This window comes from Argentina silus (assembly GCF_951799395.1).
Source record: "Argentina silus genome assembly, chromosome: X".
Lineage (NCBI taxonomy): Eukaryota > Metazoa > Chordata > Actinopteri > Argentiniformes > Argentinidae > Argentina > Argentina silus.
This window is the reverse complement of record NC_139653.1, coordinates 23,292,961-23,311,110: the sequence shown is the minus strand read 5'-3', so window position 1 is coordinate 23,311,110 and position 18,150 is coordinate 23,292,961. Positions and strand designations below refer to the sequence as shown.

General features: G+C 44.3%; 2 protein-coding genes across 2 annotated transcripts in view; one reads left to right on the top strand and one right to left on the bottom strand.

Moving 5' to 3' along the window:
• Positions 1 to 2,528: 2,528 nt before the first annotated feature.
• The window catches only part of veph1 (ventricular zone expressed PH domain-containing 1), a gene marked incomplete at its 5' end in the record, with an annotated part of 89,157 nt that continues 73,535 nt past the window's right edge, over positions 2,529 to 18,150 (top strand). Inside the window, 3 exons of the mRNA XM_083695663.1 lie at positions 2,529 to 2,666; positions 2,795 to 3,010; positions 6,768 to 6,942. Coding sequence (XP_083551789.1) covers positions 2,529 to 2,666; positions 2,795 to 3,010; positions 6,768 to 6,942 — 529 coding nt within the window. The remainder of the gene's footprint in view (positions 2,667 to 2,794; positions 3,011 to 6,767; positions 6,943 to 18,150) is intronic.
• The window catches only part of ptx3a (pentraxin 3, long a), a 6,137-nt gene continuing 1,264 nt past the window's right edge, over positions 13,278 to 18,150 (bottom strand). Inside the window, exons 2-4 of the mRNA XM_083695670.1 lie at positions 17,581 to 17,740; positions 16,970 to 17,442; positions 13,278 to 15,202 (exon numbers count right to left, since the gene is read on the bottom strand). Of these exons, the coding sequence (XP_083551796.1) occupies positions 14,529 to 15,202; positions 16,970 to 17,442; positions 17,581 to 17,740 (1,307 nt within the window). The 3' untranslated portion in view covers positions 13,278 to 14,528. The remainder of the gene's footprint in view (positions 15,203 to 16,969; positions 17,443 to 17,580; positions 17,741 to 18,150) is intronic.

Here is an 18,150-nt window from a genome sequence, read left to right as displayed (position 1 = left end):
CAATACCCCAGAATGACAAAGCGAAAACACATTTTTAAAAATGTCAGTAAATTTATTAGCCCAGACTGAAAGAATAGCATGAGCATGAATCAAATAAGCCAGAATATTACAGAAAAACAGACTAATAGGAAATAAAATGTCTTCTCTGTTATGTCCCAGGCTGCAGAAATTGGAACTGAATGTTCACATTTGAATTTCGAGTTTGTGGGACACAAACTCGATCATTGCATTAGTTCACTGTGTGCACAAGATCAGTTTTAGCTTCTCAATTTACTGCAACCCTCTGCAGAGACACAAATGAAGTGCGCACGTTTGCCGCATTGTCACACGCAATATATTTGGCTCCATCTGTATGTCTACATAATCAACAATTGCAATTATTTAACTATTGACTCTGTAACACTCCAAATGCCTACACAACGAGGCTGTGTACCGTTATATTTGTAAACAGATTTCCTACACTTTGTCCAATAGCACCTGGACCTTTGCTTGCCAGAGTCAGTAGTGCGTCAAGTGAATGAGAGAACCTTAAAACTAATTCACAGGGCAAAACTAATGATGATGGGGGAATCGATCATCACTCAGCAATCAATTGAAACTGTTCACTCCCCAACCAATCCAATGGGTCAACACCAACATGCAAGTCCTAACTGAATGGGAAAAAGCACTTCAATGTGACAGAACATACAACGCAACAACATACAAACAGCTGGCACACACACATTTAGACAGTAAATACAAGCCTTCCACATTCAAAGCAGGTTAGATTTGTTCGGATGAAGGCTTCAACCCAACGAAACCAAACCATATCAGATATACATCTATATCTCTCTGCCAACTGATGAGGTATCAACACCCATTAAGGCTACTCCTCAAACTGACAAGATATCAAGACCTGTGAATGCTACACCTCAAACTAGAAACATGGAGGTAATCTATTTATCTCTTAAGCCTACTCTTCAAACTGAGAACTGACATTTCAGTCTCCAAGACACAATATTCACTAAACAAGATCTGAGTCGAACAAACACAAGCAAGATAGTGAGCTATCACAGCTCCAGAACACAGACTCAACAGGCTTTTTATAGTCCATGTGGCTTGGGCTGATTGGTGGAATGGTGACTGGATCAACCAGGAAGTGGGCGCAGCCTTCGGACCATGGACCATATGGAGCCTGCTGCACAACATTAAGGAGACAAACACAGAACACACACAACAACAAACACAGACCCGGGCGGAGCGTAGCTGCGACCGCCACAGTTCCGTTCCATCTGAGTTGTTGCAACAACTTGGGCATGTCCACAGACCCTTAGATTTGGTATCCCTACCACAAGGCCTCTTACTTTTGATATTGTACACACACACTTCCAAGAGATTCTTTAATGTGCTATTACCCAAATGGGTGGGGTCACCTCATAGGTTTAGGGTCATAAACAGGATGGGCAGATTACAGTTAAAAGTACCTAAAGAGCCTGCATAATTCTGGAAAAAAGGTTTTGTGGACAGATGAGACAATTAAAACGTACCAGAGTGATGGCAAGAGGAAAGTGTGAAGATCTACAGCATACCACCTCATCTGTGAAACATGGTGGAGGGGGTGTTATGGCTTGGGCATTTATGAATTATTTAGTGTACAGAAACATCTTGTTATCTCAAGTGCAAGCAAATGCCTCCAAACTCATTGGATGGCGCTTTATCATACATATCATACAATCAAATACTAAATATGAGTGCTTAATTTAAACATAATATTAATCTGTCCAAATACTTGTGGTGCCCTGAAATTGGGGGACTATGTATACAAAGTGTTGTTTCCAAATGGTAAGACAAATATGTATGCAAATACCCTTAAATAAAATCTGATAATCTGTACTTTAACCTCAAATTTCATTAATTTGAAATCCAAACTTTTGGAGTATAGAACCAAAAGAAAATAAATGCTTCACTGTCCAAATACTTATGGAGGGCATTGTATGTATTTGTGCTCAAGACAGTAAACACCAGTAACTCAACTTTAAAGTGAGATAATCCCATGGCCATTTGGCCCATTGTGGGAAGGGATCAAAAGAATAATGGCAGACTTGGTTTCTCCGCCTTCAAGTATATTTCAAGTATCAGGGTTTACATTTGAAAAGACAGCAGACCCAGTTTTGGGTGTGCTAAACTGAGATTTCACCAAAATATCCATATTACTGGGGTGAAATACACAAGATGAATTGTTATAACTGAATTCTCTCTCTCTCTCTCTCTCTCTCTCTCTCTCTCTCAGGGCCAGGGGTCTGTTACTGTAGGTCGGCCTACCTCCATCACCTTCAGGGACCATGCCCTGTCTCTTTAGTATCTTTTGACCTCAGGCAGGCCCAGAGTGAGTGTGCAGTGAGTGTACAGCTCTTTGATAATCCCTTTCTATTCAATGTGATAAGACATTGTTTACCCTACAATCATGCTATGTCCTAACTTGTTCTAACCTAGTCAAAGTTGGCCTATCTGGTCCTAAAGCAGGCCTAAGGGGTCCAAAGTGATCCGTCATGCACCAGCTGTTTAGCCTGGTTCTGGGGCAGAGGGATCTGTCCCGGGCTGGAGACCTGTTCTCCCTGAATGACTCAGAGATAGAGGACTGTCTGTCACAAGCCTTGGAGGAAATAAAGGCTATCTCCTGCTCTCCGGTTCGTACATTTACTGATGTACACACAACTAAAAGCAAAAACCATTGTGGATTTTAACTTACAACTTTATAAAAGCAAGTGCTGATTGGTTAATGCTGTTTTCCTTCACTCTGGTTGGTTGCATGCAGGACTACCTGACCAATGACAACGATCAGGCAGTTGTGGAGATCTGCATCACGCGCATTACCACAGCGATAAGGGAGACGCGTTCCATCGAGCGTCATGGGGGTGCGCTGGTGGGACTGTGGGAATCTTGCCTGGAACATAACCTCACACCCCAGGGTGACACAGAGGATACACCCCACGCCAAGATAGCATCAGACATCACCAGCTGTATACTACAGGTACACGCATGTATGCAAGCACGCACACACACACACACACACACACACACGCACACGCACACGCACACATGCATACACAAGCCTGGCAAATGCTCTCAAATTGTCCACCCTTGGGCACACACACACACACACACACACACACACACACAAGCCTGGCAAATGTTCTCAAGTTGTCCCCCTGAGGGCGCTAATGCATCTTAAATACCTACAGTCTTGTAGACTCACCAACATACACACACACTTACACATACTCACACACACACACACACACACACACACACACACACTCACTCACTCACTCACTCACTCACTCACTCATACGCACACACACACACACACGCCTGGCAAATGCTCTCATATTGTCCCCTTGAGGGCGCTAGTGCATCTTAAATACCTACAGTCTTATAGACTAACCAACATACACACACGCATACGCATACATGCATACACTCTGTGGTCAAGTAGAACAGAAAAGGCACATTTTGTTTTGTTCTTACTCTGTAAGGTTATTTTTCTTTTAATTGCCCAACAGAGCCCCCAGTGAGGGTAATAGGTTGATGTTATTTAGCTGTGACTCAGCTCTGGTTCTGACACATCAAACAGCCCAGCAATTCTGTCTGCTGATATTGGATTACAATTTCTCAGTACCAGAATGTTCTGGTTTTGGAGTCATCCGATGATAATGCCTATTATAATTTGTTTGTTTTCTGTACATCATTAAAGTGTGTTAAAACTAGGGGTGCATTGCATAGCTTACCAATGTCACTAATATCACTTACTCTCTTATCCTCTCCCCTTCCTTCTACTTCTGCCAATCTGGAGTACCTGATGATCCAGTGTAGGCCGTTTTAGATGCCTAGAGAGGTTACAGCTATTGTTGTTACTGCAGCCTATATCCCTCCGGATGTTAATGCTAAGCTAACAATGAAACAACTCCATGCTGCTATTAGTGGACAACAAACTGCAAACCTGGATGGAGCCTTTATTGTTGGAGGGGATTTCAAACACTCCCCTGAGAATTGTACTTCCAACATTCCACCAACATGTCTCCCAGAGGAGACAACACTCTAGATCATGTGTATACAAACATTGCGGAGGCTTACAAAGCCATTCCCCTCCCCCACATGGGACAGTCTGATCACCTCTCATTGTTCCTACTCCCCAAGTGGGGCAGCAGGTAGCCTGGAGGTTAGAGAGGCCTGCCAGCAATCGGAAGGATGTGAGCTGGTGACTGGAGGGTTACTGGCATCATATCCAGGTGCCTACCACTGCCGTTGTGGCACTTAACCCCTAACTGCTCCAGGGGCACTGGAATATGGCTGACACTGTGCCCAGGGGGTGTGCATATGTGTTGTCTTGGGGGGTGTGCAGTGCGTGTGCAGTGCGTGTGCGTGTGTGCAAAAATTACCACATTCCAACAATTGATGTGAATTGATTGCATGGTCAATAAACAGTCTTAGTCTAAGTACACACCACTCATCATATGTGTGAAACCAACAGTGAGGACAGCCAAAGGGACTCTACACTACAGCACCAGTTTCAACACACTGACTGGAGTATGTTCCCCACTCAGGCCACCCTGGACTCCCACATGGACATTGATTCATATTCATATGCTTCTTCCATTCTGAATTACATCAATACATGTGTAAACAGTGTCACCACCCACAAACAGATAAGAACCTTCCCCAACCAGAAGCCTTGGATGAGCAGTGAGGTCCACTTACTGCTAAAGGCACGTGACACTGCTTTTAGATCTGGCGATGCAGAGGCCTACAGCTCATCCAAAGCTAACGTGAAGAGGGGCATCAGGAAGGCCAAACACAACCACAAACTGCAGATTGAAGAGCACTTTCAGAACAACTTTGATCTCCAACGCAAGTGGCAGGGCATCCAGGCCCTCACGGACTACAAGCCCAAAAACACAGCCTCCCCAACCAGCAATGTCTCCTTTCCAGATGAGCTCAACCACTTCTACGCTCGCTTCGACTGGGACAAGGAACCAGCCATCAAAGCTGAGCCCCCACCCAGACGACCAGCCCCTCACACTCTCCACCACTGATGTGTGCTGCGCACTGAGCAAGGTGAATACACGCAAGGATGCTGGCCGCATGCTCAGAGCATGCGCTGGGCAGCTGATTTTTAACCTGTCACTGGCCCAGGCAGTTGTCCCTACGTGCCTCAAGTCAGCAACCATCGTGCCGGTGCCGAAGCATTCTGCTGCAGCGGGCCTGAATGACTTCCACCCCGTTGCACTCAACCCCACCATCATGAAGTGCTTCGAGAGGTTGGTCCTGGCTCACCTAAAGACCACCTACCCCCCACACTGGATTCCCACCAGTTTGCCTACCGCCCGAACAGGTCAATGGAGGATGCCATCTCTATGGCACTACACTCTGCCCTGACTCACCTGGATAACAACAACACCTACATAAGGACGCTGTTCACTGACTTCAGCTCAGCATTCAACACCATCATCCCCTCCAAGCTGGTCACCAAACTCTGTGTCCTTGGCATCAGTACCTCCCTCTGCAACTGGACCCTGGACTTCCTGACCAACAGACCCCAGTTTGTTAGGTTAGACAACCACACCTCCTCCACCCTGACCCTGAACACCAGTGTCCCACAGGGCTGTGTGCTGAGCCCTCTCCTCTACTCCCTCTTCACCCACGACTGTGTGCCTGTGCATGGCTCTAACACCATCATCAAGTTTGCAGATGACACCACAGTGGTAGGCCTGATCAGCAACAATGATGAGTCAGCCTACAGGGAGGAGGTCCAGCACCTGGCGGTGTGGTGTGCCGACAATAACCTGGCCCTCAACACCAAGAAGACCAAGGAGCTCATTGTGGACTACAGGAAAGCTGGGAGCTACAGACACACCCCTATCTACGTCAATGGGGGTGGAGGTGGAGTGTGTCTCCAGCTTCAAGTTCCTGGGTGTCCACATCTCTGAGGACCTTGGACCCTGGACCCTCAACTATACTTCCTGAGGAGGCTGAAGAAAACCCATCTGTCTCCTAGGATCCTGGTCAGCTTCTATCAGTGCACCATCGAGAGCATTCTGACAAACTGCATCACAGTGTGGTATGGCAGTTGCTCTGTTTCCAACCAGAAGACTCTGCAACGGGTGGTGAAAACCGCCCAGTACATCACCGGGCGGGGTCCATCGAGGTCCTCCAGTGCAGGCGGTGTCTGCGGAGGGCACGAGGCATCAGCAGGGACACCTCTCACCCCAGCCATGGACTGTTTGCCTTCCAGTACAGGAGTCTTCGAACTCAGAGTACCAGCGGTCATCCCCAGCCCACCCACACCCCCCCCCCACCCCCCCCCACGCTCCCTCCATACCTCTACTGGCTGCACACTCAGGACTTCAATTTAGCTTTCGCACTACAGCTTGTTTGCACATAGCATATTTATTATATTGGTCTCTAATTATACATCTTACATATATGTAATATACCTCAAGACCTATTGCCCTTGTTCAACTGTACATATCATATTGATATTCATCTCATGTATATTCACTTATTATATTCATTTATTTATACTCACTGTAATACCTTATTCTATAATACCATGCACTGTCTACAATATCATGTCTTTTGCACTATGCCACTATTTTCATTATCTGCTTAGATGCCAAACTACATTTCGTTGTCTCAGTACTTTTACTCTGTGCAATGACAATAAAGTTTAATCTAATTTAATCTAAATCTAAACTTCCTCTCTCTCTCTCTCTGTCTCCTCCCTCCAGAACTACAGTCGTCCCCCAGTGATGGCCCTAGCTGTACCTGTAGCAGTGAGGTTTCTCCAGAGAGGCAACAGAGAGCTCAGTAGGAACATGTCCAGTTACCTCTCACTGGCAGCCATCGCCAAGGCTGAGCTACTGGCAGAACACACAGAGGCTATCACCCTCAGTGTACTGGGAGGTAGGTAGGACACACCTGGGATACAGGATACCCACGGCAACATTGAATCTGAACACACACACACGCACACGCACACGCAGATGCACACACACACACACACACACACACACACACACACACACACAGTTATGGATTAAGGGTTCTAACTGGAGCCACACACCACCAGGAAACAAGGGTTGCAATCCATAGTCCATTTATTTTATCTTATTAGATGAACAGGAATATTGTGTATCTTGATTGCCATGATTCTGAATAAAGAAACAAACAAATTATATCATATACATATACACTTTAAATCATAAATCCATCATAAATCTAGCATAGATCACATGCATTTAAGATGCCTACATACTTCAAACAATGACTGACCAAACACAGGCCTACCTCATCATAAGTAACAGAATAAATCAGAGATCATGTCACAATTTCAATATCAGAATACATCATAAATGTCAATAGAAAGAAGTCAATCCAATAGAATTAACAGAAATTAACTTACATTGACGGTCAGTCAAAAGACACATGGCACATTCAGGTGAAGGTTTGGAGACAAAGGAAACATAGAGGTAAGGAGATAAGGAGATAAGGAGGTCCTTATCAAGACCAGTGGGAGGTCCTACCACAAGTTCACTGAACCACAAGTTCACTGATTGATGTCTTCTCGTGGAGAGGAGGGGTAATGACCTTACAGTTTCTAACACACACACACACACACACACACACACACACACACACACACTCTCTCTCTCTCTCTCTCTCTCTCTAACTTAGTCAAGATCCTGCCATTAGGTTCAACTAGAGGTTCCTCAAACGGGGTTGATATACATGATACATTTTACCTCTTAATTTCAGTTAGATCTATCAATGTCATCCATGTGCATCTTATTCTGCAATTAATTGTGCAACTTATTATATGTTATGACTTACTTTTTTGCCATTATGTCCTTGAGGGTTATACACTGAACTACACTGTTCAGTGTACAGGCCCACCCCTGAGCTCAGTTGCTGTGATACAGTTAGGTCCATATATATTTGGACTCAATTTTTGTTATTTTAGCTGTTTACCAAAGCATATTAAAGTTACAGTTATATAATGACTATGGGCGTATTCACATCCAAATTGGAGGAAGGGTTTAGGAATTACAGCTCTTTTGTATGTAGGGACCAAAAGTAATTGGACAATTGACTCAAAAGCTGTTTCATGGACAGATGTGGGCTATTCCTTTGTTATTTCTTTATCAATTAAGCAGATAAAAAGTCTGAGTTGATTCCAAGTGTGGCATTTGCATGTTGCTGTGAATGCACAACATGCGGTCAAAGGAGCTCTCAATGCAAGTGAAACAGGCCATCCTTAGGCTGCAAAAACAAAAAAAATCCATCAGAGACATAGCGGCAACATTAGGAGTGGCCAAATCAACAGTTTGGTACATTCTGAGAAAAAAAGAACGCACTGATGAGGTCGGCAACACAAAAAGGCCTGGACGTCCACGGAAGACAAAAGTGGTGGATGATCGCAGGATCCTACACATGGTAAAGAAAAATCCCTTCACAAAATCCAGCCAAGTGAAGAACACTCTCCAGGAGGTAGGCATATCATTATCCAAGTCTACCATAAAGAGAAGACTTCACAAGAGCAAATACAGAAGGTTCACCACAAGGTGCCAACCATTCATAAGCCTCAAGAATAGAAAGGCCAGATTAGACTTTGCCAAAAAACATATAAAAAAGCCAGCCCTGTTCTGGAACAGCATTCTTTGGACAGATGAAACTACGATCAACCTGTACCAGAATGAAGGGAAGAAAAAAGTATGGAGAAGGCTTGGAACTGCTCATGATCCGAAGCATACCACATCATCTATAAAACATGGTGGAGGCAGTGTGATGGCATGGGCATGCATGGTTTCCAATGGCACTGGGTCACTAGTGTTTATTGATGATGTGACAGAAGACAGAAGCAGCCGGATGAATTCTGAAGTGTTTATGGATATACTGTCTGCTCAGATTCAGCCAAATTCAGCAAAGTTGATTGGACGGTGCTTCACAGTACAGATGGGCAATGACCCAAAACATACTGTGAAAGCAGCCCAGGAGTTTTTTAAGGCAAAGAAGTGGAATATTCCGAGTCAATCACCTGATCTCAACCCGATCAAGCATGCATTTCACTTGCTGGAGACAAAACTAAAGGCAGAAAGACCCACGAACAAACAACAGCTAAAGTCAGCTGCAGTAAAGGCCTGGCAAAGCATCACAATGGAGGAAACCCAGAATTTGGTGGTGTCCATGCCTTCCAGACTTCAGGCAGTCATTGCCTGGAAAGGATTCTCTACAAAGTATTACAAAAGAACATTTTATTTATGATTATGTTAATTTGTCCAATCACATTTGAGCCCCTGAAAATGGGTGACTGTGTATAAAAAGGGTTGCAATTCCTAAACGTCTCAAACGATATATTTGTTTTGATCTTGATTGTTTCATTTCAAATCCATTGTGGTGGCGTACAGAGCCAAAATTATGAAAATTGTGTCACTGTCCAAATATTTCCAAACCTAACTGTATGTTACAACTGCCCTGGATAGATAGGAATCTCTGACCACTGGTACAAATATACATAACTCACTCAGGAGAGTGTGTGCGTGCGTGCGTGCGTGTGTGCGTGCGTGCGTGCGTGCGTGCGTGCGTGCGTGCGTGCGTGCGTGCGTGCGTGCGTGCGTGCGTGCGTGTAGAAAGACAGCTGTGGTTTCCATAAGGCCTATAGAGTACCAGTCTCATTTAGGTACTATTGGTGCAAGTTGATATGAATGTTAACATAAGACTTCTGCATTGAGGGCAGCCAGTGGACAAGCTCTCCAAGCTCTCCCCCGCTTTGGAACAGTGGTTGTGATAATGACTGTGAGGTCCCAACAGGTATGAGGTATAATGTGTATTGTAGGAACTGTAGATGCCCACTTTAGGAACCTGGTTGTCTCCTTAAGGACCCCTTTAAGCTTAGTTCCCCTCAGGGGCAATCGTTAGTGCTGCTGCTGCTCGTTAGGAATCTGTTTGCTCCCCCATACCTAAACCTACCCCCTACCTCCCAGTGGGGCTTTAGTGATTAATAGTTATGTGCTGTGTGGCTGTGATTACTGAAGAGGGGGTCTAGGGAGAAACACATAAATGCTTAATGAAAAAAAGTAGATCAATCTAATACAGAGGGAGAGCCGAGTATGTGTGTGTGCATGCGTGCGTGCGTATGTGCGTGTGTACGTGCGTGTGTGCGTGGACCACACCTTTTGCCCCTCAAACCAATCTCCACCCAGTGTTACTGTCACCAAACAACTAGAGCAGCACCCATTGCAAGTCAACAATGGATTGATTCCTTAGCTTAGTTCATAGTTCTTCTGACCCTGTGTGTGTGTGTGTGTGTGTGTGTGTGTGTGTGTGTGTGTGTGTGTGTGTGTGTGTGTGTGTGTGTGTGTGTGTGTGTGTGTGTGTGTGTGTGTGTGTGTGTGTGTGTGTGTGAGTATGTGCATGCACATGCTGGAGCACTCTTTTCACCATTACCTTAATGTGACCCAAGATATGAAAATAAGCTTGTTACTGAGGGTGAACAGTTGACTTGTCCTTTGAATGATCCTTACATATTTGAACATGCTTGGGAATTGCTCACACATTTGGCAAGCATGCTCAACTCTTCACACACATATTATCACATCATGCAGCTTCTCCCCAGGATTTTAGAACAGTATGGCACTGACAAAACCTGACTATTTATTCAAAAAGAAATGGCTGAACTCACTGAGGAAGATCATACGAACGCTTTTGCTTTCACTTTCCCTTTAGTTTTTAACATCAATTTCATTGGCGATCAAATATAGTTACTTTATCATTACTAAATATATAAGTTCACAGCCAAGTTCACAGCCAAGTTCACAGCGTGGCGCACCACCACTTTGGGGAGAACACTGTTGTGTTTTTTGTAACTTCACCTCATCTACCACCAGTGTGAAATATAGCCCAAACTCACCTTGCCAGTTTTTATGCTGTCTTGGCCACCATTTTGTGCCAGACTGCTCTCCACACGCATACACAATTTCAGTTCTTCCCTGCAGGGTCTCACTGGTGTTATGGCATCTGAGGCTCTTCCTGCCTTGGGGGGTCTGGCCAGGATTTGGAGCTGGTGTTATGGCATCTGAGGCTCTTCCTGCCTTGGGGGGTCTGGCCAGGATTTGGAGCTGAGGCAATATGAGGGAGGCCAGGCCCGGCCACACACACACACACACACACACACACACACACACACACACACACGCACACACACACACACACACACACACTCACACACACACACACACACACACACACACACACACACACACACACACACACCACAACACTTGCATGGTCTCCTTGTTGCTGTACAACAAAGTATTGTGAGTGTTTTGTGCATTCAAGTCCAGGTCACACATCAAGTAGGGAGTATAGGGGGAAGGGGGAGAGAGGCAGAAGTTGGATACTTGAGTAAGGCCTGGCCCACATCCAGCCTGCAGTGTGGACGTTAAACAGAGAGAAGACATTGTTTTAGCTGGAATAGAGAACTCATGGTTATCATTAGGATAGAAAGAGAGTTGGAGCTGTTCTGGGAGATACTGAACTACTACGTCATGTTATACATCTAAGCATTGAGAAGAGGTTGTTTACAAGAAGGGTGTAGGTTGAGTTATGATGAGCAACATGAATGTGTAAGCGTATGCAATCATGTTGACCGATGATGATAATGATGATGATGATGATGATGATGATGATGGGATCAATGTATTGCACCAATCAAAAAGGAATCCTAGCTCACTATATTCTTGCTTCAGTTGAGCTAGCCTTGTGAGTGATGTGTTAGAGCCAGTTGGTCTTTTATGTTCATATCATTCATTGCACAGAAGAAATACAAAGTACAAATGTATTATTGAAATATTTTGTATGATATACTTACCTTTTATATTATACTTACCTGCTTATGGCTCCCCCTTTTGCCCTTCCATGGCTCTGTGGTGATTGCCGATAGGTGATTTGTATAAATGGAGGAAGTTTCGGTTGGTTTGGAAAGGTTTGGGTTATTCTTTGTTTGTAAAGGAAAATAAATCTATTTTTTCATTGCAACCTATTCTTCGATCTCCGCAAGTGTTTTTACCTTATTGCTTTTGGGAAACTTGAGTCATGAAACAACGACTGTTGTGTTTCGAAACAACCCCCACTTCAGCTTGGACATTGACTAATTAGTTAAGGTTTTTCTTTACCTTGTTAACAATTCTCCACCCCCTCACGCCCTCCCTCCCCCCTCTACACCCCCTGTTGCCCAGAGAACTAATAACTGATGACCTCTCCCCTCCCAGAAGCCTAAGGTTTTACAGTCAACTACAGTAAACCCCATAGGGCTAGCTTATTAGTAGGACTGCTACAGCAAGTCCAACGATTGTTCTTGCTCATACTTATTATTCGTGGGCTTGTTTCAGTAAGTCCAACTATTGTCCTTTGACATACTTATTATTAGGTGGGCTTGCTTCAGCAACCTATTCAATGTTTTAAACGAAACAAACTTGAAAGTGCACTTTTTAACATGGAGGTGTGCCAGAAATGTATTAACCACGATGAAAGTTCTCTCATACATATGAACCTTTTTGAACTATTACGCTTTTTGTAAGTCCAAAAACCCTCATGTGGTTAACATGGTGGAATGTTGATTTAGGCCAACATTCTGTGAGCTCCTTTGTTACTGCAACTGCCATGAAACTTTCAGGACTCTTGAATGAAAAATAGCATGAGCCCATTCAGAACTCATTCTTAGAATGATATCACAAGAATATACTCTATCTCTGTATATCCTATGTATCAGTCTCTCTCTCTCTCTCTTTCTCAACTAATCTATCCATCTATCATCAACTATCTTTAAACTTTTCCCACTATTGAAATAAGACTGCAAGCCCACGTTTCTTTCAAGTTTCTTCTGGAAATTATGCATTTATTTATCTGTTTATCAGATGTATCACTGCGTGCATACACATACACACACACACACACACACACACACACACACACACACACACACACCCAGCAACAGCCACATACTGCACTGTATTTCAATAAGCATCTGGGGCAGCCTGTATAACTTAAGGCCGTTTAGTAGAAACTCAACCGACCTGATCTGAGTTTGTAATGCTATATTTCAAACTATTCATATTGAATTGTATCTCTCTTGTTCCACTATATCCCAGCATTAATTATGGCTGACCCACATGGACAGAATTAGTGTCATAATGAAGCCATAACAGTCAATGGTTTATCATGATGTAAATTGTAATCCAAAAGACAATATTATAACTTGTGGTTTTATTCATAACTTCTTTTCCAATCTTAGTGTTATTATGCAAAACATATATATATATATATACAAAATACATTCATTTTCACTTCACAAGAAAAACAATTCACAATATGACACACATACAGTACCACTACATCAACAAAGATCAGAGATGGTTAAAAATGCTGTAAACATTGTCCATAGTTCCTCTTTTTAAATCAAACATTTCTATCATAAAACAGACATATCACACTAAGAATAAGTCATCTTCTTGCGTAATCCAACCATTATAAGAGAATATAAAAACAAAGACAAGAAAGAACAACAATAACAAATGAAATATAATTATCTTTGTCACATATTAATGTAAACACTTTGATGAATGCAAAGTTTGAAACAACAAAAAATATTCACTTTTTTTAGGAAAAATAAGATAATAATAGAATGATAAGAAAAAACATCCTGCCATGACAGCTTGTAGACCGTTCTCACTATCTGGCCACACTAGAAAGGACAAAAGTACAGATACTTGTAGTCACATGTGATTTTAACCATGAACTTTAACTTGAACCCTTACCCTTATTTTAACCATAACCCTTCAAATTGATTAAAAGCAAATAGCTCATGTGCTTGGTCAAAAGGTTTGATGATACAACCAGTTTTGCCCTTCCTAGCATGGCCATCTTGTGATCACGCTTGCACCCTGGCTCAGTGACAGTTCACCCAACGCATCCCTCCCTCCAAACAATGGGCTCTTTGTCTCTCTCTCTTTTTTTCCTCCTTTCTGTTTTCTATGTAAATCTTTGGTAAATGCTGTTTGCTCCACTTCTGCTCCTAAAGCTATGCATACTAATGCTTCTCACTATGTGTGTGTGTGTGTGTGTGTGTGTGTGTGTGTGTGTGTGTGTGTGTGTGTGTGTGTGTGTGTGTGTGTGTGTGTGTGTGTGTGTGTGTGTGTGTGTGTGTGTTTGGGGTACTGCCCTCCCACATCACTAAATTGGAAACACTCATCCAATAGAGCATGCATTACAGTACTTCAGTCTGTGGAAGTTTTTGCTGTTGATGTTGTTGAATCTCAGTCTTCTCCATTTCGGCCATTCTGTACTGAAGGTTTTAGGGCAACACTAGTCTATAGTGTTAATAATGATGATGATGATGAAAGTACTTGCGTCCTTAGCTGCAGGTGGCATGGTAGCATCAGAGTTAGTTTTTAATGATTATGATGATGAAGATGATGATGATGACAGGAACACAGTTAGTTGAGGAACTGAGCACCCCCATGTGGCTGGATCTCTGTCACGCCCCAGGCTACCACGTTTCCTTTCTGCTCACACCCCTCACCCTCTTGGAAAGCCAGCTGGGATATCTCCTCTTCCTGTAACACTCTGTCCCACATATTCACCCCTGTCATCTTCCCAGCGAATGCTAACTTGGCATCAAACCCTCCTTCAAACCCAGGCATCCCACTGCCACCCCCACCCAAACCTACAGACCCCGGGCAGCATCCATTCCTCTCCTGCCCCAGCTGCAGTGAGCCTCCGTCCGGTAGCATGTGGCCCTCAGCCACCCCAGGTGTGGATGCTACTTTCTGTCCGTCAGCCCATAATGACGCCATGCCTTGCTCAGAGTTCCAAGTTCCACACAGGTGAATCCATCCCAATTCTCCGCCCCCTTTCACCACACCCCGCCCCTCCACCAGATGCGCCTCTCCCCCAATGGTGAAGAGAGCTGAGGTTCCACTGAGCAGTAGTTGTATCTCATAGGGGTTCCGTCGGGTTCCATATGAGAACACCACGGTTCTGTTGGAGATGGAGACGGGCTTGGCCCACAGGCTCACGGTGAAGGAGGACAAGGAGAGAGGGAGGTCAGGGTTGATGGAGGCGTAGATACGACGGGAACGCATGGGGAAGAGAAGGGCGGTCTCACAGCCTGGGAGAGAGGAGGGAAAGAAAGTCAGCCTAAAACAGCTTTATGTTCAGGTTTGAGTTTTGGTAAGCCTTCATTGCAAGAGAGAGAGAGAGAGAGAGAGAGGGAGAAAAAAAAGAGAGTGGGGGGTGGGAGTATGTTGGATTAAAGCGTCTCAGGAACTTGGTTTTAAAATGCTGCCACAACCACAAAAAAGGATTGCACCAAGGCATAATAACCAGAGTTCTGAAAGACAGACTTGAGTTATTTGATATATTCTCTCCTTTCATTGGGCCTCTGTCATGTATGACTTAATTTGTTTAATGGAAGAGACAGGGAACCAGGCACAAGCCTCTTACAGTATGCTCACTCCCAGGAGTCTGGAGACTCTGCTGTGCTCCTAGAAGCACTCGATTAGTTAGGATTTATTTTTCTACCAGGAAGGTCACATTGAGATTGGCATCTCCTTTCCAGATCACTTCACCTCTTACCAGTTGGCTTCCACCATACTAGATCATGTGGTTATCCTGTTGAGTGAGAAATAGGTCAAACGTTCATTACAGTTTCCTGTGCCAAATAAGTAACACCAATTATTTAACCCTGTCTTTTTCCATGACTCAGGAGGGCTTACTGGCAAGTGTGTAAGTGGGTTGTGATGTATATTGCAATGTATGTTACAATTGTGACCAGAGTGGGTTCTCATCAGGTTCAGTAAGAGATGTTTTAGTCAAAAGATGGTGGGTATGATGGAGAAATGAGAAAATGATGGCTGAGGTTCAATGATCATGTGATGTATACAACTTCAATGTGAGGTCAGGGCCACCATGTCTGTTCCCTATCATACACACCTGCCATTCTCTATATATATGCCATTTAGCTGATGCAACTTACATTGCTGTGAGTGCATACATTTTTCAGTATATATGGTCGCAGCAGGAATCGAACCCACAACCTAAGCATTGTTAGCACCATGCTCTACCAACTGAGCCACAGAGGAGTACTCTCTCTGTTACTCTCTCTCTGTCTCTCAACCACCAGTCAGAAGGAGAGTGATAAGTCTTGGTCAGAAAAGCTCTTTGGGAGGTTTGAATGTGTGTGTGTGTGTGTGTGTGTGTGTGTGTGTGTGTGTGTGTGTGTGTGTGTGTGTGTGTGTGTGTGTGTGTCTGTGTGTGTGTGTGTGTGTGTGCGCGCTTGCCTGTGTGTGTGTGTGTGTGCGTGTGCGTGTGCGTGTGCGTGTGCGTCTGTGTCTGTGTGTGTGTGTGTGTGTGTGTGTGTGTGTGTGTGTGTGTGTGTGTGTGTGTGTGTGTGTGTGTGTGTGTAATATAAACAGCATTGAGATTTTTATCTGATGAATGCAGGGAATTGGATCTGGCTCACTGAGTGGGCTGGCCCCTCTATAGGACCAGACTTGATTTAGTAGAAGTCGTCCTCTGCAGAATTGAGCAATAGCATTGTGCTCTCAGCTCAGTTTGCCTACAGTATACGCTCCCTTTTAGAGGTCTACTGTAGTCCTGAAAAGCACTGGACTCATTCTGTGGGTGATCCAGTTGCCAATGAAGCAGAGGTTTTCAGACATTCAGATGAACAGAATGAACCTGGTTTTCTACCTACAGTATACCACATGATTAGTAGTTGTAGACACGCTCACACACTATTTGTACTCTGCTTTAGATACTGATAATCACAATGAAAGGATAGGAAATGTGTGTAATGCATTTTTCCATCTTGTTTTGTAACAAGGATGTTGATGTCTAGACATTGACTCAGCTTGTGTCAGAGTAGTGTTCTCACCTGCGGGCAGGTATCTTTTCCTGGATGACCTCAGTGTCAGCTCTAGCTCTGCCCTTGTCTGCTTCAGCTCCATTACCACGGCAGCCAGAGTCGTCTGTAGTGTATTGGCCTCTTCTGGCGACGTCACTTCCTGTTCTGGAACTGGAGGCTGGAATCCTCTCTTTGCCTCATGTGGTGTTCTGGGCCCAGTTCCCAATACTGAGTCAATTCCGATTCCTGTACCGGGATTAGTCAGGCAGCTGCTCTCCAGCTTGGCGAGCCTGGAGGCTTGTGTCCGCGCAATGGACAGGAGCTGCTGTAACAGTGCTCCCTGGTGGTTGGAATTCCCTGCAGAATTCCCAGCAGCGTTCCGATCATCCTTTAGATTGAGATGCTCCAGGCTCTCCCGGAGGCGAGCCTCCACCTGCAGGGACATCCTCCTCCCAGCGGCCTCCACAGCAACCCCACAGGCCCCACCGTACTGAGCCACAAATCTAATAGATAATGATATAGATATGGTCATTTAGCAGATGCTTTTATCTGAAAGAACATACAGTTAAAGCATAGCTTCAATGAAATAAATCCACAGCTCTGGTGCTGCAAAAAAAAAAGATTATAAATAAAGAGTTAACCTCAGCATCTCGCCACGCAGTGAGCCAATCTCAACCTTAATGATGTCATCAGCGTATTGCAGGAGCATGTTCTCCCTCATCTGTGAGTTCTCCAACATGGAGAATAGCTTGTCCCATTTAGTCATGTCTGGAGACCTGCAGGGGGCAGGGGTGGTAGTGGCTAGAGAGAGAGAGAGGGAGATGAGATAGGGAATAATAGATAGAAGGGGACAAGGAGAAGAGGAGAAAGAGAACAACAGAAGAAGTAGGAGGAGAAGAGGGACAAGGGGAGACACAAGGATGTAAGAGAGAAATCTGATGGCTTTATTCATAACATTTGAGTAAACCCTGAAATGTTTCAGTGATCCCTCCCTTCCTCTAAGCTTCCCTTGTAGAAATAGAAATATGCACACACACACACACACACACACACACACACACACACACACACACACACACACACACACACACACACACTCAAATATACATAGCACACGCACACGCACACAAACACACACACACACACACACACACACACACACAGAAATGAAGGTGCCTTCCAAAACAGTTAAGACCAAAAATCCCCAATTA